Genomic DNA, 17,980 nt, shown 5'->3' with positions numbered 1-17,980 from the left:
TTGAAGATGTGGAGGCGTACATGCATAAAGGAGGAGCTATGTTCTTGAAATGGTTCTGCGAACGAAATTGCCCAGGTACGCCTGAGTACATTCCTCGAGAAATTAAGCCAATTCTTTATTTGATGATTGAGATAAACACAGACCACCTACCTAAGTATAGCCTCCCTTTAGAGACAAGGGATATAATAATGGGGGCGAGTAGAGCAGGAGTCCATGTGATGGAGGTGAGAAATAATTTATCAGTCATTGAAGTTGATGTGGATGCCAGCATTACAGCTATAAGTAGTAACAGGTATTTCCATGTTAAGGTGAGGTCAGAAAAGAGCGACAATTTCACAAATGAGAAAAGGTTTGAAAAAGGTTCTGTGGTTATTGTTTGGAATACAAGAAGCGTCCATCGTCCATCATTTAAAGAAAATTTTGCGCGACTAGTTAAGGCTTTTAATCCCATGTTGTTTGTGCTAACTGAGTCAAGGGCTGCACTCCCAATGTTAAATGAAATAACTAAGAATATGGGAGGCAAGTACAGGATTGAAGCGTTTGGACCAAACATTGGATTAGGCGGTGTCCTGTTAGCATGGGACTTTAGGGTTGAGCCTTATTTCATGCATAGACAATCCACTATGTACGGGCGAATTGTGTCCCTGACAACAATAGTAAGTTTTCAACCTCCATATTTGATCCCTTTTTCATTTCGTTGTGTTAATACACTGCAACCTATTTCATTGCATTGGCTTATAATTGATCCCTATGTTATTTCATTTTGTTAATAATGCAGCCTAGCTACCGACTCAAGCACTACATACCAGCCATTATGGATATGTGGGAAGAAGATGATATTCCGGAGTACAACTGGGAATGGGATGAAATATAAGTAACGTGTTTCGAATACTTACATATTTTGCAAAAAAAAGGCCTGATGTATTTAATGGATTAGGTTTGTTATTCACCTGTAATCAGTAATGTATCTTACGATACATTATTCCTTTTTACGGCCATCATTATCATATGGCTTAGGCCTTTAGTGTGTTTCAATATTTTCAACTTAGTAAAAGGCCCGAAACCACTTAGGCCCAATGTTATCTATTACCAAATGAGTTACGCCATTTTGGGTTTCAGTTTTGTGAATTATTAGCCCGTTTGGATTGCAATGTTAACACAAGAGTAAACGTATGGGCCAGCCCAGTGGGTTATAATACATGAACACTTGATAACAATTATTCTTTGATCTATTATGTATACAGGACCCCAAATCCACTTTTTTTACCAGGCCTACAAGTATGATGGGCCAAAGTCCATCAAGGATGTTTTTTCCCCATTTATAATCAAAAAGAAAAATCAAAGGAAATTGGGCATCAGGAATTACTAAACCATTTCAGACATCATTTTCCACCGCAGAAACTTCAAAACTAATTTCTAGTTAAATTGTATCTCAGAAAACTAACCCAATGCAATACTACCAACATTGGTTTCCATAAGCAATGGCAAACAGCCAGCAGGAAGCAAATTGTATCAGAGCAAACTAACCCAAACCGAGTAACATATAATCCTAACACAGTCAAGCCTACTACACTACACTAGAGCACAACAAGTACACCATCGTGACTTAAAAAAACCATACAAAGGATCCTCAAAAGATGGATGCTAGATTCATGGTGTGCATCCTCATCAAAAAGTTTAAAAAACAGAAATCAAAAGAATCCTCACTGCTGTCTGTGCCAATACCATCCACCATCTTCAGAATTCAAAAGACTCCTCACCGCTGTCTGAGAAAAATTCATCTGTGTCAGGAGTACAATTACTGTCATCCTCATTACCATTGAGCTCCATGTTCTCTTCCACAGCGTGTTCTTTCACCCAACGTTTCCTTTTTTTCTGTGATGAGAGAGGAATGTAATCATAAAACCTTTGTTGTTTACAAAAACTTACCATTAAATTACCATTAAAGGACGATGGGTAGTAGGTGTCAAGAATAAATTGATCAGCAGGCTGCAAAATAACATACAATATTAGAGTTTTCATATTGGACTGAAATCATAAAATATGCGGGGGAAACATTATAAAGCAACATACATCTGGTTGTTTCTCCTTTGGCTGTGCTTTTTTATAACCGGTTTCTGCATGACTTTTGTTCCTGCTACCTTTTGGTCGCCCTCGCCGCTTTTTCTGTACAACTGGATCAAGAATAGCTGACTTCTTTTGGGCAGTCGGTGTTCCATGTTGTTGAGACCAATGGAGGTTATCAACATCAACAGACAGATCTGTGACATGTTCTTGGGCAGCTGGAGGAGTGTCAATAGAGGCACAGGGGTTATCTGGTTTTTGTACTGAAGAGGCAACTGTTAACCGCACACCACATGATTGTTGCTCTACTTGAGAGCCATCAGCTGGGAAATGAGAAACTTCTTCGGCTTTTTTTTAGAAGATCTTTCTTCTGCTTCAACGCTGCCACTTCACCTTGAAGCTTTTTAAGGGAAGTCAGCACAAGGTGAACGGTTTCATCGTCAACCGATGTAGCAAGATCAGATAAAGGCTCAAAAGCGGTTAGCAGTTTATAGGATCTCTTCACTTGTGCCGAGTGAGAGGGATCATGGTAAGGGACTTTAACCCTTGTATGCCTCCGATTTAAATCCTTCCGCCACCGCGTAAGTATATATTTCTCAGGTATGTCAAAAACCAAGTTCTAATCAAATATCCGGAACATATGTTTGCATAAGATCCCAAATGTTTCAAATTTCTGGCACTCACAAGACACTTCTTTGGTGACACTGTCAAACGTGACGCGGTAAAACCTTCGACGATCTGTTATTATCTCCTCCCTGTATCCTTGTGGAACAATCCATACTCTATCTTCAACCAGATACTGAAATACTGTTTTCGACAACATTTTCTCATCACGACAATAGCAGTACAGGAGTCTTGAAAGCTCAGTCTGTATTTCTTCAAATTTTGTGTCAGTGTAAATCTGTTGAAACAGCTTCTCCAGCTTGAAACCACTCACCAGCCTACGAACATACTTTGAGCAATTGTCATCCGCATCAGTTTCATCCTTAACGCGCTTTGTCATTGCTCGGTTATATTGTCTAGGAAATTCATGTAACTTGGTCTTCCGATTCACAAAGCCGTCAAAAAAATTGTTTATGCTCTCCACTCTTTGAGTAGTTTTCATACCGGCCCAAAAGTGCTCTTTCATGAACGCCGGAACCCACATGTGTCTCTCTTTGAACATATAAGTCAACCACTCATTATTTTCCAGCTCGTAGTACTTAATCAATGCACACCAATTCTCCTCAAACTCATCCACAGTGAAGCTTTCATATATCACACTTTTCAGCTTATTTTTAAACTCACTGTACCTAATCCATGTTACAATTTTAATAACCACAGCAATGCAGTAAAACATGTAATATAAAATGAGGGAATAAAAGCAAGTAAGTGAAATATGGACTGCACAAAAGCATATAAGCTAACTTGGAATACATACAAACTATCCTAGTTTAATTTAACATTATATCTGCTTTTTCTTCTGCCTTTTAGTCAATAAACATTCACCAGTTATGTAAAACTAAATTGAAAACATTAACTAATTTTAGAGGTTATTATACTATAATAACCTATTAGTTAGTTCAGTAAGGAATACATTTTAAAAGAGGTACTAGCTCAGGATCTTTAACAAGGGAAAAAAAATTATTTAATTCAATCAACAAGATGAGGAAATCAAGATAGGAAAGTATACATTAAGAACAAAACTAATGTATTGTATATGATACTTTACTGAAATTATGACAAATCTTAATTTAGCAGCAAAAAGAAACATGAGATGGAAGAAAATTTAGATAAATTCGGCCATAACACAGGTATATTTGAAAGTCGAAAATAAATCCATAGAATCACATCCCAAATGTTCATGAGTTCAGATATTAGTAGAGGCAATCATAGTAAAAATCGTAGTCTAGGTTATACAGACTCTTCATTTTAAAGTAGAGTGTCTAATTCTAAGTTCTATCCACTTCAGCCCCTGAGTGTAACATGACACTAGGATCTCTTCAACTAGACCAGAATATCAGTAGAATGAAAAGCCTTGGCAACAGATGTTTATTTACCTGTATCTGTACAAATCTACTGTTCAGTTCTTGTTTCAACTTCCAAATCCAAGTAGCACATATAATACTGTCCAAGTACCACATATCATACTTCTCTCAGACTGCATTTAGTCAGACTAAAGAGCCCCTAGAACTCTCTGTAACTATAAACAATTAGAAAGAAGCTAGATGAAGGTTCATGCAGTAATCAATTCTACCAAATTACTACTGATAAGCAGAAGCAGGATTGCAGGAGGTTCTATCACAGACACAGCAAGGGACTAGCCATAGCACCTTAGCAGGATGTACTCTGTTTTTTCCAAGCTATGCCCAGACTGAATCTAAGCTTAAAATGTACAAGTGCAGCAGAACTACCTCACTGAATCTAAGCTTAAAATGTACAATTAGAGCAGAACTACCTCACTGGTTCTATAATTTCATAATTTGAGGCTTTGTGTTAGGTCAAATTCTTAACATTAACGTTAGTTACACAAATGAAGAGTGGCTTTGAATATTACTTTACTTTACTACTACATATCAGCTAATCTCAAACAAGATTACTATCATATCAGCTCATCTTAAACAATATGAATAACACAACCTTTACATAAAAAAGTTATACACTTTAATAAGATCACTTACTTGGGGCATTTGCCAAGCTTGTCACCAAATTTCGACATAATATGCCAGATGCACCACCTGTATATAGTGTTCGACATAATTTCTTCCAAGGGCTTACGCATCGCAGCAGCTTGGTCTGTAAGGATGCCCACCGGGGCTTTATTACCCATGCAACAAAGCCACTGCCGAAAAATCCATCTGAACGTATCTGAATCCTCATGCAAAACCAATGCACAACCCAAGAGAATAGACTGCCCATGGTGATTCACCCAAACAAAATTCACAAACGGCAAATCATACTCATTTGTCAAGTATGTAGCATCAAAACAAACTACATCACCGAAATACTCATAAGCAGCTCGACTACGAGCATCCACCCACAACACATCTTTTAACCGACCTTCATCATCTAAACGATTAGCATGAAAAAAATTCTGATTATCGGTCATCATATACTCAAAGTATGACATCATAGCAGCCGCATCCCCGCCTTCCATCCTAAGATGACGCTCCTTGTAAACCTCATGTTGGAAATCCTTCACTGTCATTAACATGTTCTCAGCCCCTCCCATTTCAACGGTAGTGCAACCATGGATACGAGACACGGGTACGCCCCTATCAAAAAAATTGATCAATCGCTTCCTAACAGTGGATGTCATCTGCTTCATTCTATACTCTTTAACCAACTTAGCTCCATTTGGTATTAAATCATGGTTATCGTGCTGCAAAATAACAGTTCTCAACTGTCAATCACCATCTTCGTTAACGCTAGCATAAATCTTAGCACCACACTCACACTTTTTGGGCTTCCATTTGCAACGATTCAACTCATTCTCCGCAATAACCCCTCCAACTAAGTTACTGCAGCCAACAACTTCCATTGATTTAGCCCTCTTCTTCGCCGCTCTCACTGCTCTCATGTCAGGTCTCCCCCAACATTCACACCTCCATGTACTCCCCCTCCTAACCCTATCCTTCTTAGAGAATGAACCTTGAACCCTGCTCACACCAAACCCCATCTGTTCAGCATATTCCTTATAATAGGCCTCAATATCTTGCCATGTTTTGAAAATCATGCCCTCCTTAGGTTCCTCAACAACACTAACAACACTGATTTTGTTACTAGATACAACAGTGTGCACAGTCCGTATTGTACGAGTAGGGGTCCTATAACAAGTTTCAACACCTTGAACACACACATCAGATCCATCTTCATTTGTTGTTGGTTCAGATGCATGTGCAATTAGGTCCATACCTTGCAAGTCAGGACAGTTCCCAACTTCCCTACAACCATCAGCTAATTCTTCATGAGGTATTACTTCAACACCAATACAACAAACATCCACTCCACTTCCCTTATCAATATTCTCCATTATCTTTCTTTCAAAAAAAAAAATATTCTCCATTATCTGAACAATATAGGAGGTCTCATTAATAATCAAGGTCAGGACACAACAAGATAGGTCACCATTACTTTGTATTGTATAGAAAATGCATTTAGCAAATGAAATGGTTGAACTACAATTTGTACAGAAAATGCAACAATAATATGGAACCCTGACACATACAAAAGCATATAATTGTACACTAATTCATGAAAAAAACTAAATAAAAAATTCAAGATTTTTTATTTAGAATAAACAGTCAGGAAGGAAGAACTACAAAAAAACAAATATCGGATTTCCAGATTTACGGGTCAAACTCCAACCAAGATTTCACAATTAGCAAAACTCATACATATGCAAAAAATTGACCTCCTAAAACAATACCAAAGCATTTAACAATACGATAAAGTTCGAAAATTGCCTTATACATGAACATCTATATCGCATTTCACCGAAATACTTCAAATAAGATTACATTGTATACTCTAATCACATACCTTTTTAACATTAAGCGAACCAGTTCATAACTTCAATGAATTGACATGTTCGACCTTCAGACGAGAACAATCGACTTACGGGCAGATCAACGCTTCAGTGAATAGACATCTCATCATCGACCTTCAATCGACAACAAACGACAATCGGGCAGCTGCAATTTAGTATGAAATTTTGGGGCAATTAAACATTAGGGCTTCGACTTACTTGTTTCTCCAGTTCAATCTCTGATTTGGAGAAAAATAAATTTAAAAAAATACAGTATGCAACTAACCATGGTTAGCATTCAGAAAACGTTGGTAAAAAAGGAGCAAACGGCCGTTTATTACCAAAGCTAACATGTGATTCTGACAACTTTTTTTACTTTTACACGTGTCGCTATTTTAAGCAACATGAATTGATCTGGCCCATTTTGTTTTCAAAATATTTACGACATTGCCATGGGATTAACATTATATGTTTATCATGGGGATAAACTGGGCACTCCTCATTTAGTGACATTGAGGAAAATGATAGGGAAAGATAGTTTTAGATTATGTATTAAGTATAGGTAATAGGCAAAAAAAAGTTCTATTTTATCACATTGATATTCCAAACAAAAAAAAAAAAAAAAAAAAAAAAAAAAAAAAAAAAAAAAAAAAAAACCTCACATTATAGTTTATTTCTTAGTAATATTGATGAATCAAATCGAATTTTAATGTGGATAAATTTATTTGGCTACTCAACTTTATACAATACAAGTACATCTTTTTGTGGGGTCTATGCTCTAGTGACTGATATTAACGTCACAAATTTATGAATTATATGTTAATCTAAATTAAAGGAATTTCATTTTTACTCATTTAATTAAAAAAATTTAGATTTTGATGCGTGAATTATATAAGATTCTAAACCATGCCTATCAACGGGGACTATAATAGTTTAAGCTCTCTAACGTAAGATATAATCTAATATAGCTATTTCATCTAAATTTATCTATAGAAAAAACATGTCAACCATGAAAGTTCCCATTAAATTAAATCAATTATTATTTACAAAATAAAAAGATGTCACATAAATATTGTACAAACCAAAATTAGATTTGCACATATATTAATTGAGTGGGAGAGAAAATAGAGAATCGTTAAACAATTAGGCGCATTCCATTTTTCTCTCTCTCCCCCTCTCTCTTTTGCTGTTCTCTCTCTGTCAATTTTTTCTTTTCTTCTTTGTTCTTTCTCTAAATTTTCACTTTTTCTCTCTCTCTCCTCTCCTTTGTTTTTTGCTTTCATTTTCTCTTAGATTTATGTCACCCTCCCCTCATCGTCCTTTAGGACGATGATGAGTGGGTTGACCTTTAAAGCAGCTTTTAAACACGATCATCTTACAAAATTGTTTTCCTTTGAAAATAAGCATTCTTAAAAAAAAAAAAAAAAAAAAAAAAAAAAAAAAAAAATATATATATATATATATATATATATATATATATATATATATATATATATATATATATATAATATATTGACTACACACATTATAAGAAACATATTTTTAGCAATGGCAGGTTTATCACCTTTCCAACTCTTAGAGATAAATCTAATATCAGCTCAAGATATAGCTAAGGTTGCACGGTCCATGCGAACGTATGCTGTGGCATGGGTTCACCCAGATCGAAAGCTTACCACTCGCGTCGACACACAAGGTGTAACCAACCCAACATGGAACGATAAGTTTATCTTTCGTGTCGACAACCAATTTCTTCAGTCAGATACGTCAGCCATTATGATTGAAATCTATGCATTACATTGGTTTCGTGATGTTCACGTGGGCACGGTACGAGTCCTTGTAGGCAATCTCATTCCCCCACAAACAAGGACCTTTAATCACAACCATCTTGGCATGCGGTTTGTTGCTCTTCAAGTTCGTCGCCCATCTGGTCGACCCCAAGGCATTTTAAACGTCGGTGTTACCGTCTTAGATAGCACCATGCGTAGCATGCCATTGTACACTCAACTTAGCACATCAGCTGTTGGGTATCAAAAGTTGATGGGTCAAGATGAGAATCATAATAGTCATCCACAAGATGGTGAGCCTAATAGTCATAAGGGTTTGAACCAACTTCGACGTGTGAAAAGCGAAATAAGCTCTATTCTTGAAAATGAATATGACCAAGGTTACATATTCCCCAAGCCTAATAATTCAATAATCAATGATTCAGAAATTATTAACGAAGAATATAATAAGGAGGGCAAGCATACATTTGATAAGCCATTATCTATAATAGATGGAGTTAAAGCTAGATCAAATCTAAGTTTAGCAGTTAAATTAAAAGACCAAGAAGGTAAAAAGGCTGAATCAGTTGTGAGTTATGCAGTAGCTTCATCAATTAAAGGGATACCAAACAACTACAATCACACAAAAGAAACGCAAGAGAAAACAACAATATCTACCAACAAAAAACACAATTGGTTACCACATTACTCATCTATCACAAAAGACTTTGCAGCAGGGTCGGTATGGTCTGAATCTGAAATAAGGCCATCGCCATCAGAAGTGGCAGCAGCAATTGCAGAGGATAATAAGTTCAAGCACTTGGAGGAAAGAGGGAGCTCAATAATAATGGATTATGAAAGTGAAGGGGTAAGGACAAAGCTAGAAAGATGGAGATCGGAGATGCCAATGGCTTATGGTTATGGTGGTTCTTACATTGATGGTGGTAGTAGTAGTAGTAGTAGCACCATCTTCCCTAGGACGATACATACTCGTCGACATACCACCGATGGTGGAGCTGGTAAATTCTCATGTTTTGGAAATATGTGTGGGTACGAATGTTCCATAGTATGTGGTAAAAACGATGAAGATGATTATAATAACAACAATGGAGGTGGTAAAGCTAAGAATAAATATGATGCTCGAGCACCTTTTTAGATTCTGTGTCCACATATTTTTGAGTGAGTAGGAGAGTTTTGAAGATATTGGGTAGGGGAAGAAGACTACACAATTTACTTTCTTTTAATCATAGTAAATTATGAATGTTAAGCAAAAGAAGATTGGATATTGTTGGTGGTGTCATGCCTAATTCTACCCCCTTCTCTAAAATGAATTCATTTGTGCATTAATTTTGAAAAAATAATTTGTAATATAATCTTTTTCTCCACATTATATTGCAATTGCTTTTACATACAAGATATTCGTAATGTTCTTAAAAGTAACTTGATTTCCAAACCAAAGAATTAATGTAATCTTCTATCATTATTCTTTTTAGCTGCCTTTATACATAAGTACTAGCTAATTTTTCATATTTATTTCAAATGCAACACAATAACATAGATGATTGATTAACATTATTAGCTACTTTCGTTTTTTCTGTTTTACGAAAAAAAAATTCAAGAAAGGTTTAGAAAGAAACAAAATTTTTGATGAAAAAAGTCCCCTTTTATATTAAATGATGATAATAAGTTAAATTTATTGAGAACTAAAAATATATTGATAGTTTGATGCATATGAAAACTCGCTAGCGAGTAAACCAATTCTTTGCTATCACTTATTTTTATCGGCAATACAAAATTGCAAGAAAATTAATGTTTACACCTTAGGTGATTTTGATTTTTTTGCTATAAGTACACTTCATTAAAATTGTAAAGGTTGACGTGTACAATGAGTTTTTATTTTTATTTTTTTTTTGTTTTTGGAAATGTACATAATAAGTTGGCTACCTTATTGTATTAACTCCATTAAATTGGTAACATAACCAGTTGATTTTATTGCTACTACTCCCTCTGTCATTTAATAAGTATTACACTTACCAAATGCGGTCATGTTCTAATAAGTGTTACACTTCATTCATTTTGGTAAAAAGCTACATATTAATATTATATACTAGTTTAATGCCTCGTGCGATGCCTGGGTTATTTATTGAATTCAAAAAAAAAAAACTTTTTATCTATGTACCAAGTTTAAAATATGTCATTGATACAAAATTAGTTGGGAATTGATGTGATTTTGTGACGATTTAAATTATATAGTAGGCATGTAATGACTAATAATAATACTGGTAAAAATTTTGATTTAAAAAATTATTTTAAAAGTTAGAAATGTAAGCTTGAAATATTAGAAAATTCTAAAACTTAGCCAAAAATAATTTAAACAAAAAAATTATTCTAAACCCGTTGATTTGACCCGAACCTAAAATTTTAGGCTAGCGTTGAGCATTTCTTGACCCGTGACCTGAAGTGACTCAACCCGAAATGACTTGTGACCCAACTCGATTGTCAGGTCTACATGCAGTAATAAATTCTTATTATTTTTTTTGAAAGATAATAAAGTCTTATTAGATTGTGAAGTATTTTATTTTAATCGATTAGAATATGTTATAAATGAATGTCGTACATTTTGAACTACTTTTTTTGCTTAAAAAAATTAAAATATAAAAATAAATTTATATGATAAATTATTTAATTGTTGTCTACATGGCGTGACATTTGATGAAAAGTTGAAATGTTAAGTGGTCATCGTCCCATAGTCTAGTTAAACTTATCATTTATTTTGTACATGTGAAATATTGGTATTTTATCGTAAATAAAACTCTAAACCAAAACAATTTTATCCTATAAATATATCCAAATTTAATTGAAAATAAAAACTTTAAACTAATTTTTTTATCCTACTAAAACTATCCAAATTTTTATCCTATTAAAAATTGCAAATTTTTTATTCATAAAATAGATATCCAAATAAATCTCACATGTACGTCATACTAATATTTAATTGTTGTTTACATGGCGCGTCACTTGGCGAAAAGTTGAAATGCCAAGTGTCGTTGTCTCGTGGTTTGATTAAAAGTTTAGCTTCATATATTAATTACTAGTTTTGTGCCCCGGGCGATGCCCAGATTGTTTATTAATTTTTAGGATAAACCTCTTGTCTTGAATTTTAAATACGATCATATAATCACTTATGATAATGCAAGATATTTGGACATGTGATATCATACTTAAATTATTTTTACTAAACTGAAAGTATATTTACCGATTAAAACTTATTTTTACAAATTCACTATTATTTTAAATATATTATAAATGGATTTTATTTTAAAGAACTTTTCAAAATAAATTTTATGATACAAATAGAATTGAGTTATTAGATTTTTATTAAAAGTTATGATTAATTTTGTATATATGAAATATTAGTAGTGTATTGGTAATAAAACTTTGTACAACATATTCATCTTCAAAAATCTATCCAAAATTCGATTATTGAGCATCATATGTGTCACAATGATATCTATTTGTCGCCTACGTGGCACGACACTTGGCAAAAAACTGGAATGACAAGTGTCGTTGTCTCGTGATCTGGCTGCGAGACCATCTTTATATATTAGTGATATGATATGATATCTTTCTCCTTTCACGGTCCCATCCAAATTTACTACTACTTTTTTTTCATTATTTCTTTTAGGTTATTTAATTATTTATTTTTTTTACTATTACTTCAAAAAAATCACAGAATTGTTTTTTACCACCAAAAATAATTAAAAATTGTTTTTTACCACATGTCGTAAAAAAAATGCCTAAACCTAACGAAATTTTTTACAATTATTCGATTTTTGTGCAAAAGACATGATTATTAGGGGTTTGGGGGGCATTTTTGTCCTATGCGATGACGGTGGGAAAACCTAGGTCGTTGAGTTCTAAGACTCCCCCGATCAAACCAAATTTATAACCAAACCCAACCCTAGGTATAGGGTTAAGTCCGGGTCGAACCTAAGGGAATGAGGTATAAGCTATAGTCTCAAGTTAAGCTATCCCGAAGTCTAAGTAAACGGTTGGTCTAAACAAACTAATCAACGCTACTAAATGAATATGAAGAACGATATTAAGGATGCTGGGGAATTAGGATCCACATGCATTCACGACAATCACACTAATTGGGAAAGAATTCAATCAATCGAATAATGTGAGGGAAGGTAGCACATGGAATCAAGATCACTTGTAAAGCTATTTCCTAGGGTCAAACTAGTGGTCTCTACGAGTGACTACCAAAGGAAAATCACAAAACAAGATCAATCGATAAAATTAGCTTTCAAGTCAATGTGTCGTATCAATGAAAACTACAATGCAATATAGCTTGATAGTTAAGGTAGATCACTCCTCAAAACATCAAACACATGCACAAATTATACCAACCAATTTAATCACAATATTGATCAATCAAAATCCCCTAATTGGCTATGAATTATCACTCATACATGATTCACCACATTCCTAACAAGCAATCTACTCACTACACATTGCAAAATTGAATAGTAAAACTAAACTTCACCAATCTCACCATCAACATTGTATTAAAATTATATCAAGCTAACAAAAATCAAATCAAACAAAAACCTAGAAATTCAACCAAATATCAAGAATCAAATACTAAAATCGCATTAAAGAGTAAAGAATTCTTATAAAACTTTGATCAAAATGAAAGAGGAAGAATATTGAAAGTAGCATTCATCAAAATCACCAAGTTTCACTCTCTAGAATCTAAGAATAATGGTTTCCCCAATTTGAGCTTGTCTCTCTAAAAATCCAATCTAAAACAAATTCTAGTCTAATTCCCTCTCTAAAAAGGAAGAAATTCTATATATAGTAAAACTAACAAAGGAGGAGTTAGACGTTCAAAAAGAACCCCAATAGGCGTGCCCTCTCATCAATATGCGCGGCCGCGAAGAAGTGGGTACGGAATAGGGAGGCAGAATTGCGCGGATGCACCCTTGCCTTGCGCGCCCACGCCGCCTTCGTGCGCGCCCGTGTCTGGGAGCAGGGCAGCTCCTCTCGGCGTCCGTCGATGCTTCCGTGCGCTCCACTTGATGAATGTTGGGGTTGGCAGTTTCCAAAGGCCTCCACGGTGGGTTCAACACCAATTTTGATACCCACGCAGCTTGAGAGCACAGCCTAGAAGACTTGGATTTTGCACTTCTCATTTCTTGAGCTTCAAAGGGAGGGACCAGCTTGCATCTTGAGCCTCACAAATCCCGAGAAAGAGCCATTGAGCTCCTTAGATATCACCAGTCTCCCGAAATCAAAGAAAAGCAAACAAATAAAAGAGAAAAAACGAGATAAATCTAAGAAATGCAAGAAAACAGGAAAAACAAATAAGAAAGCACAAACTAGAGAAAAGTCATACAAAACTAAGGAAAAAGGGATAAAAGAGTTATAAAAACGATTAAAATCCATCCTAAAAGAGGGTAAATGAGTGCCATAAATGACACTCATCATGGGACCAATTTAAGGTAAGAATTGACAAAAAAATGATCGAAAATGCCTTGTTTTTCCTATTAAAAAATTATCTTATATGCATAAAACACGCAATTCGAGGCATTTTCGATCTTTTTTGTTAATTTTTTACCTCGACTTGGTTTCGTAGGTTAAAAACCCCCTAAAACTATTATAAAAAAAAACATGTTTTGCGCACTTAAATCGAAGAATTTTTTTGTAACCATTAGATTTAACGATTTTCTAGACGATAGGTTGTAAAAACAATTTTTTAGAATTTTTCTTGGTGGTAAAATAAAACTTTTAGAAGTTTTGGTGGTAAAAACTTAAAAAAAAATTCTTTCTTTCATATCACATTTACTACTTTTTAATAAATTATCAACCCCACTATCTTTCTTTTACAATTTTTTAGTACTCCAACTAGTTCCACATTCCTCTTATTTTATTTAAGTCAATTAAATTGTCTAAAACTATGTGCCAGTCAAAGTGTGACACTTAAAACACAGAGGGAGTGACATGTATTTTAGGTAAAACAATATGATCAAGACTTTGACCTTTAATCTGTGGATTATTGAAAACTGTATTCAGACCTTGTGTAATGGGGCCAAAGATCACCTACACAAGAGAGCACGTTAACTGGCCTCGGGGTGTGTTCGAGGAAACCCCTCTAATGCGTAAGTCAGTACGTGAGATTGAGAACTCAAGGGGAGAAATCAATGCTTACAAGTGTAATAAATGTGAGAGTGTTTATGGATACCTTTTTTTAAGAAGTGTTTGTGGATCCCTTGTTAGGTGTAAATTAGGGTATTTATACGTTATAGGCGAGACGGGCCCTAATCGTGGGCTAATTTGTACCCTTGGCACATGGGCCTTAAGTGGACTTGACAGCTATCTTAACTTTAGGTATGGATAGGCCTTTTATGGACATTTGGTTAGAGGCCTTTATGGACTTTGGACCATTAAAATAACCAGCCCATATAAGGTTATTTGGAGCACAAACATATAGAAAATATATTTGTTTTTCTTTAGGAATGCCCCATTCACCTAATATCCCGAGGAAGTTCTTGTTTGTTATTGAGACATACACTTGAAGTATAATATATGACAAAGAAAGGAAGAAAAATCCTATAAAATAAATCTTAGGGAAAATAAAATGCGCCTATGCTAGACTTAATGGAGATAATAAAAAAAGATAGAAAAAAGAGGTCACGAAATCTTGTTATCGAAGCTCGCCTCGTGTCTTGTGCGTTATCATCACTCGGCCTTCTTGTCAGCTGAAGGGAACGGGAGTTTGTTTGCATCGATGAGGTCTTGAATGAGATTTCGAAACTTGTAATATTGATTTGTAGTATAATCGTTGCTTTGATAGTACTTGCAATAGGAATCTGGATTCCATTCAGGTGTTCTCCTTTAAGGAAAAGGATCTTGCATAGGCCCAATTGGTGTGATGAGCCCCTTAGCAAGGAGTCGATCAAAGGCGATATTATAGCTCATTCCAGTTGGGGTGAACTTTCTTTCTTGTTCTTTGATCTTCAAAATCTTTTTATCATTGCAACTTCCATTCTGATAGGAAGAAACAAAAGAAGGGTTGTCGTTCTTCCTGCTCTTGCCACCATTGTTATAGATTTTGACCTTCTTGTTGCTCGGAGGAACACGAAGGTAATTTGAATCAACAAGATCTTGAATTCGGTCTTTGAGGGTGAAGCATTCTTCGGTGGTGTGACCATGGCCTCTATGATAGTTGCAATAAGAGTTTGGGTCCCAGCTGGGAAGTCGTTTCTCAGGTGGTGGGTCTTGGATTGGACCAATGGGATGGATAAGGTTTTGACTGTGAAAATAGTCAAAAGCTTCATTATAAGTTATTCCTATAGGTGTATATTTTTCAATGGTTTGTTTTGCCTGTAGCTTAGGAGCATTGAGTTCTTCATTGAATCCTTGGTGAGAATTTTGTTCGATAACCATTACCCAAGTTGCTAGTCCTTCTACCACGTTCAAGAGCACGGCAATGACATCTTGTAGTTTTCAAACGTCTTTTCTTAGACTTGACAAATTTTCCTCGACATCACCTAAGAAAACCCCTTCATCTTCCTCAATCATAGTCACTTCATCAATAGAGGTTATATAGACTGACTCGATCATGGGCTCTCCTACAGGTGTGATAAGGAGCGAAGGATCGAAGATATTTGATTTTCTGCGATGGCTAGAATTTCGGAAGTATTATTGTTATCGATCAAGTCTTGTATAGCTTCTTTAAGTTTTCAACATTCCTTAGTGTCGTGACCCATTCCTTGATGATATTTGCAGTGTTTATAAGGATCCCACTTAGGTGGCCTAGCTTCTGGAACTGGATCTTTGATAGGTCCTATGGGCATGACTAGTCCTTTGTGGTGTAGCTTTTCGAAGGCTGTCTCGTAACTTATGCCAAGTGGAGTGAACACTCTTTTAGACCTTTGGATTCATTGCTTAGAAGTGTTCGTAGCATGTATTTCATTAGTGGGAGAGGAAGAAAAATGATGGTCGTTCTTCTTTCCTTTCGCACTATCAACTTTCAAAAGATCATCTTTGATGTCAATGCCTATATCATAGACAACCTTGAAAGTATTCAAGTTGTGTTGATATTTCAAGTTCTTTGAATAATTCTCTTGAAGGTTCTTGTTGAACATCCTTATAGACTCTTTTTCAGTAGGAACCTCAACCATGCTAGCGGAAGTCTCCCTCCACTTGTTAAAGAAAAAAGTGAACCCTTCGTCTTCTTTTTGCTTTAGCATCTCAAGTTGTCTATGGTTAGTTTCAACTTGAACGTTACATTTGTACCTATCAAAGAAAGCGTTTACTATTCCATCCCAAGTAGAGATCTTCTCTTTATCGAGAGACAAGAACCATTACTGGCAAACTATTTCAAGAGATAAAGAAAACAAAGAGTGAAAGACTTTCCTATCAATCCCCTTAATGTTCATTATGGTTTCAAAAGCTCTTAAGTGGAAATAAGGATTTTCAGTTGGCTTAAACTTAGGGATGTCATTGGCATTGAACTTCTGCGGAAGAAGTTCCTTTTCCACTGAGACCCCTTGTGAGCTAATGCCCTGGAATCTATAGTCATTGGAGAGTTTTGCCAAGATTTCTTGCATGAGCTTCATTTGTTGTTGCTTCACAGGGTCATTGATTTGAAGAGTCATGGTCTTTATCAATTCAATTAAGTTGGCCACGTCCTTCCTAAGTTTGTTAACTTCTTCCTGAGACGTCATTATCTTCTTAGCTTTTCTTTTCCGACTGATTGGTTTATCAAAAAGTAGTACTTGAACAAAGGTGTTGTCCTTGATTAATCACCCTTCTCTCCTTGACCAAGTGCTGTGAAAAGGGAAGTTATGGATACTTTTTGTTAATTATTTGACTCGAACTCTATTCAACATGCAGTAGATTGAAGGAGGTAGGAAGAATGAAGGTTGTGATATGGAGAAAGCATGTAGAGAATGGAAAGACGATGTAGATGGAGAGATATGAAAAAATTAGGAATAGAGTGGACCTCCAATTCAAATGACGGAAAGAACGACTCGTGCATGAACCTAAGACATGGTCATGATGACATATACACAAAGTGTGTGCTAAGACTAGTGAGTGTGAGTGACATGCTTTGACTCTTATATGAGACCATGGGACTATGTGCTTAGACTCAATTAAAAACATGACTACTATCATTAATAAATTGGTTAAACCTATTAAGCAAACTGATTAATTAGACTCGTCGTCAGGACTTGAGCAAAATCACGGACTATAGCCAGAGCAACAGGACTGTCGCTAAACGCTAAAGACCAGCGCCAGATGCTACAGTCCAAACCTCTACGCCATTGCTGGAACGTAGGTCTGGGACTGTTTCCAGTATTTTTACTCTAAAGGGGCAAGCCTAAAGTTGTACTAAGTCAAGTTTGATCAATTTTTTTCAGACTTTAATCATTTATTAATTAATTAATTAATTTAGAGAAGTCCTTTAGTCATTAATTAGTTCATTTAAACTCATTCACAAGTCAAAGAAACAGTTAGTGGAAACACATATAGGTTATGCACAAACAAATAATGCACAAGTAGTAAAATAGTCACAATATGATGCAATGAGTTTGCAACCTAACCCTGGCTCTAGTTCTGTAAAGTCTAGGATATG

The 17,980-nt window shown here is 35.3% G+C and overlaps 2 protein-coding genes across 2 annotated transcripts; one reads left to right on the top strand and one right to left on the bottom strand.

Annotated features, from left to right (window-relative positions):
- Nucleotides 1-1,364: 1,364 nt before the first annotated feature.
- LOC145582158 (protein FAR-RED IMPAIRED RESPONSE 1-like) lies at nucleotides 1,365-6,799 on the bottom strand. The gene is made up of 4 exons (XM_081639170.1): nucleotides 6,586-6,799; nucleotides 4,725-6,112; nucleotides 2,074-3,356; nucleotides 1,365-1,989 (listed from the first exon to the last, which is right to left on the bottom strand). The coding sequence occupies exons 2-3, from the start codon at nucleotides 5,369-5,371 to the stop codon at nucleotides 2,684-2,686; spliced, it is 1,320 nt and encodes a 439-aa protein (XP_081495296.1). The 5' UTR covers nucleotides 5,372-6,112; nucleotides 6,586-6,799; the 3' UTR covers nucleotides 1,365-1,989; nucleotides 2,074-2,683.
- A 1,320-nt stretch (nucleotides 6,800-8,119) lies between these two features.
- Nucleotides 8,120-9,490, top strand: LOC145581072 (uncharacterized). The gene has a single exon (XM_081638141.1). It carries the CDS (start codon nucleotides 8,120-8,122, stop codon nucleotides 9,488-9,490), a length of 1,371 nt encoding a protein of 456 aa, XP_081494267.1.
- Nucleotides 9,491-17,980: the final 8,490 nt, after the last annotated feature.

This window comes from Chenopodium album, chromosome 15, assembly GCF_948465745.1.
Source record: "Chenopodium album chromosome 15, dcCheAlbu1.1, whole genome shotgun sequence".
Taxonomy (NCBI): domain Eukaryota; kingdom Viridiplantae; phylum Streptophyta; class Magnoliopsida; order Caryophyllales; family Amaranthaceae; genus Chenopodium; species Chenopodium album.
Note: the sequence above shows the minus strand (reverse complement) of the source record. Positions and strands in the feature narration are given on the sequence as shown.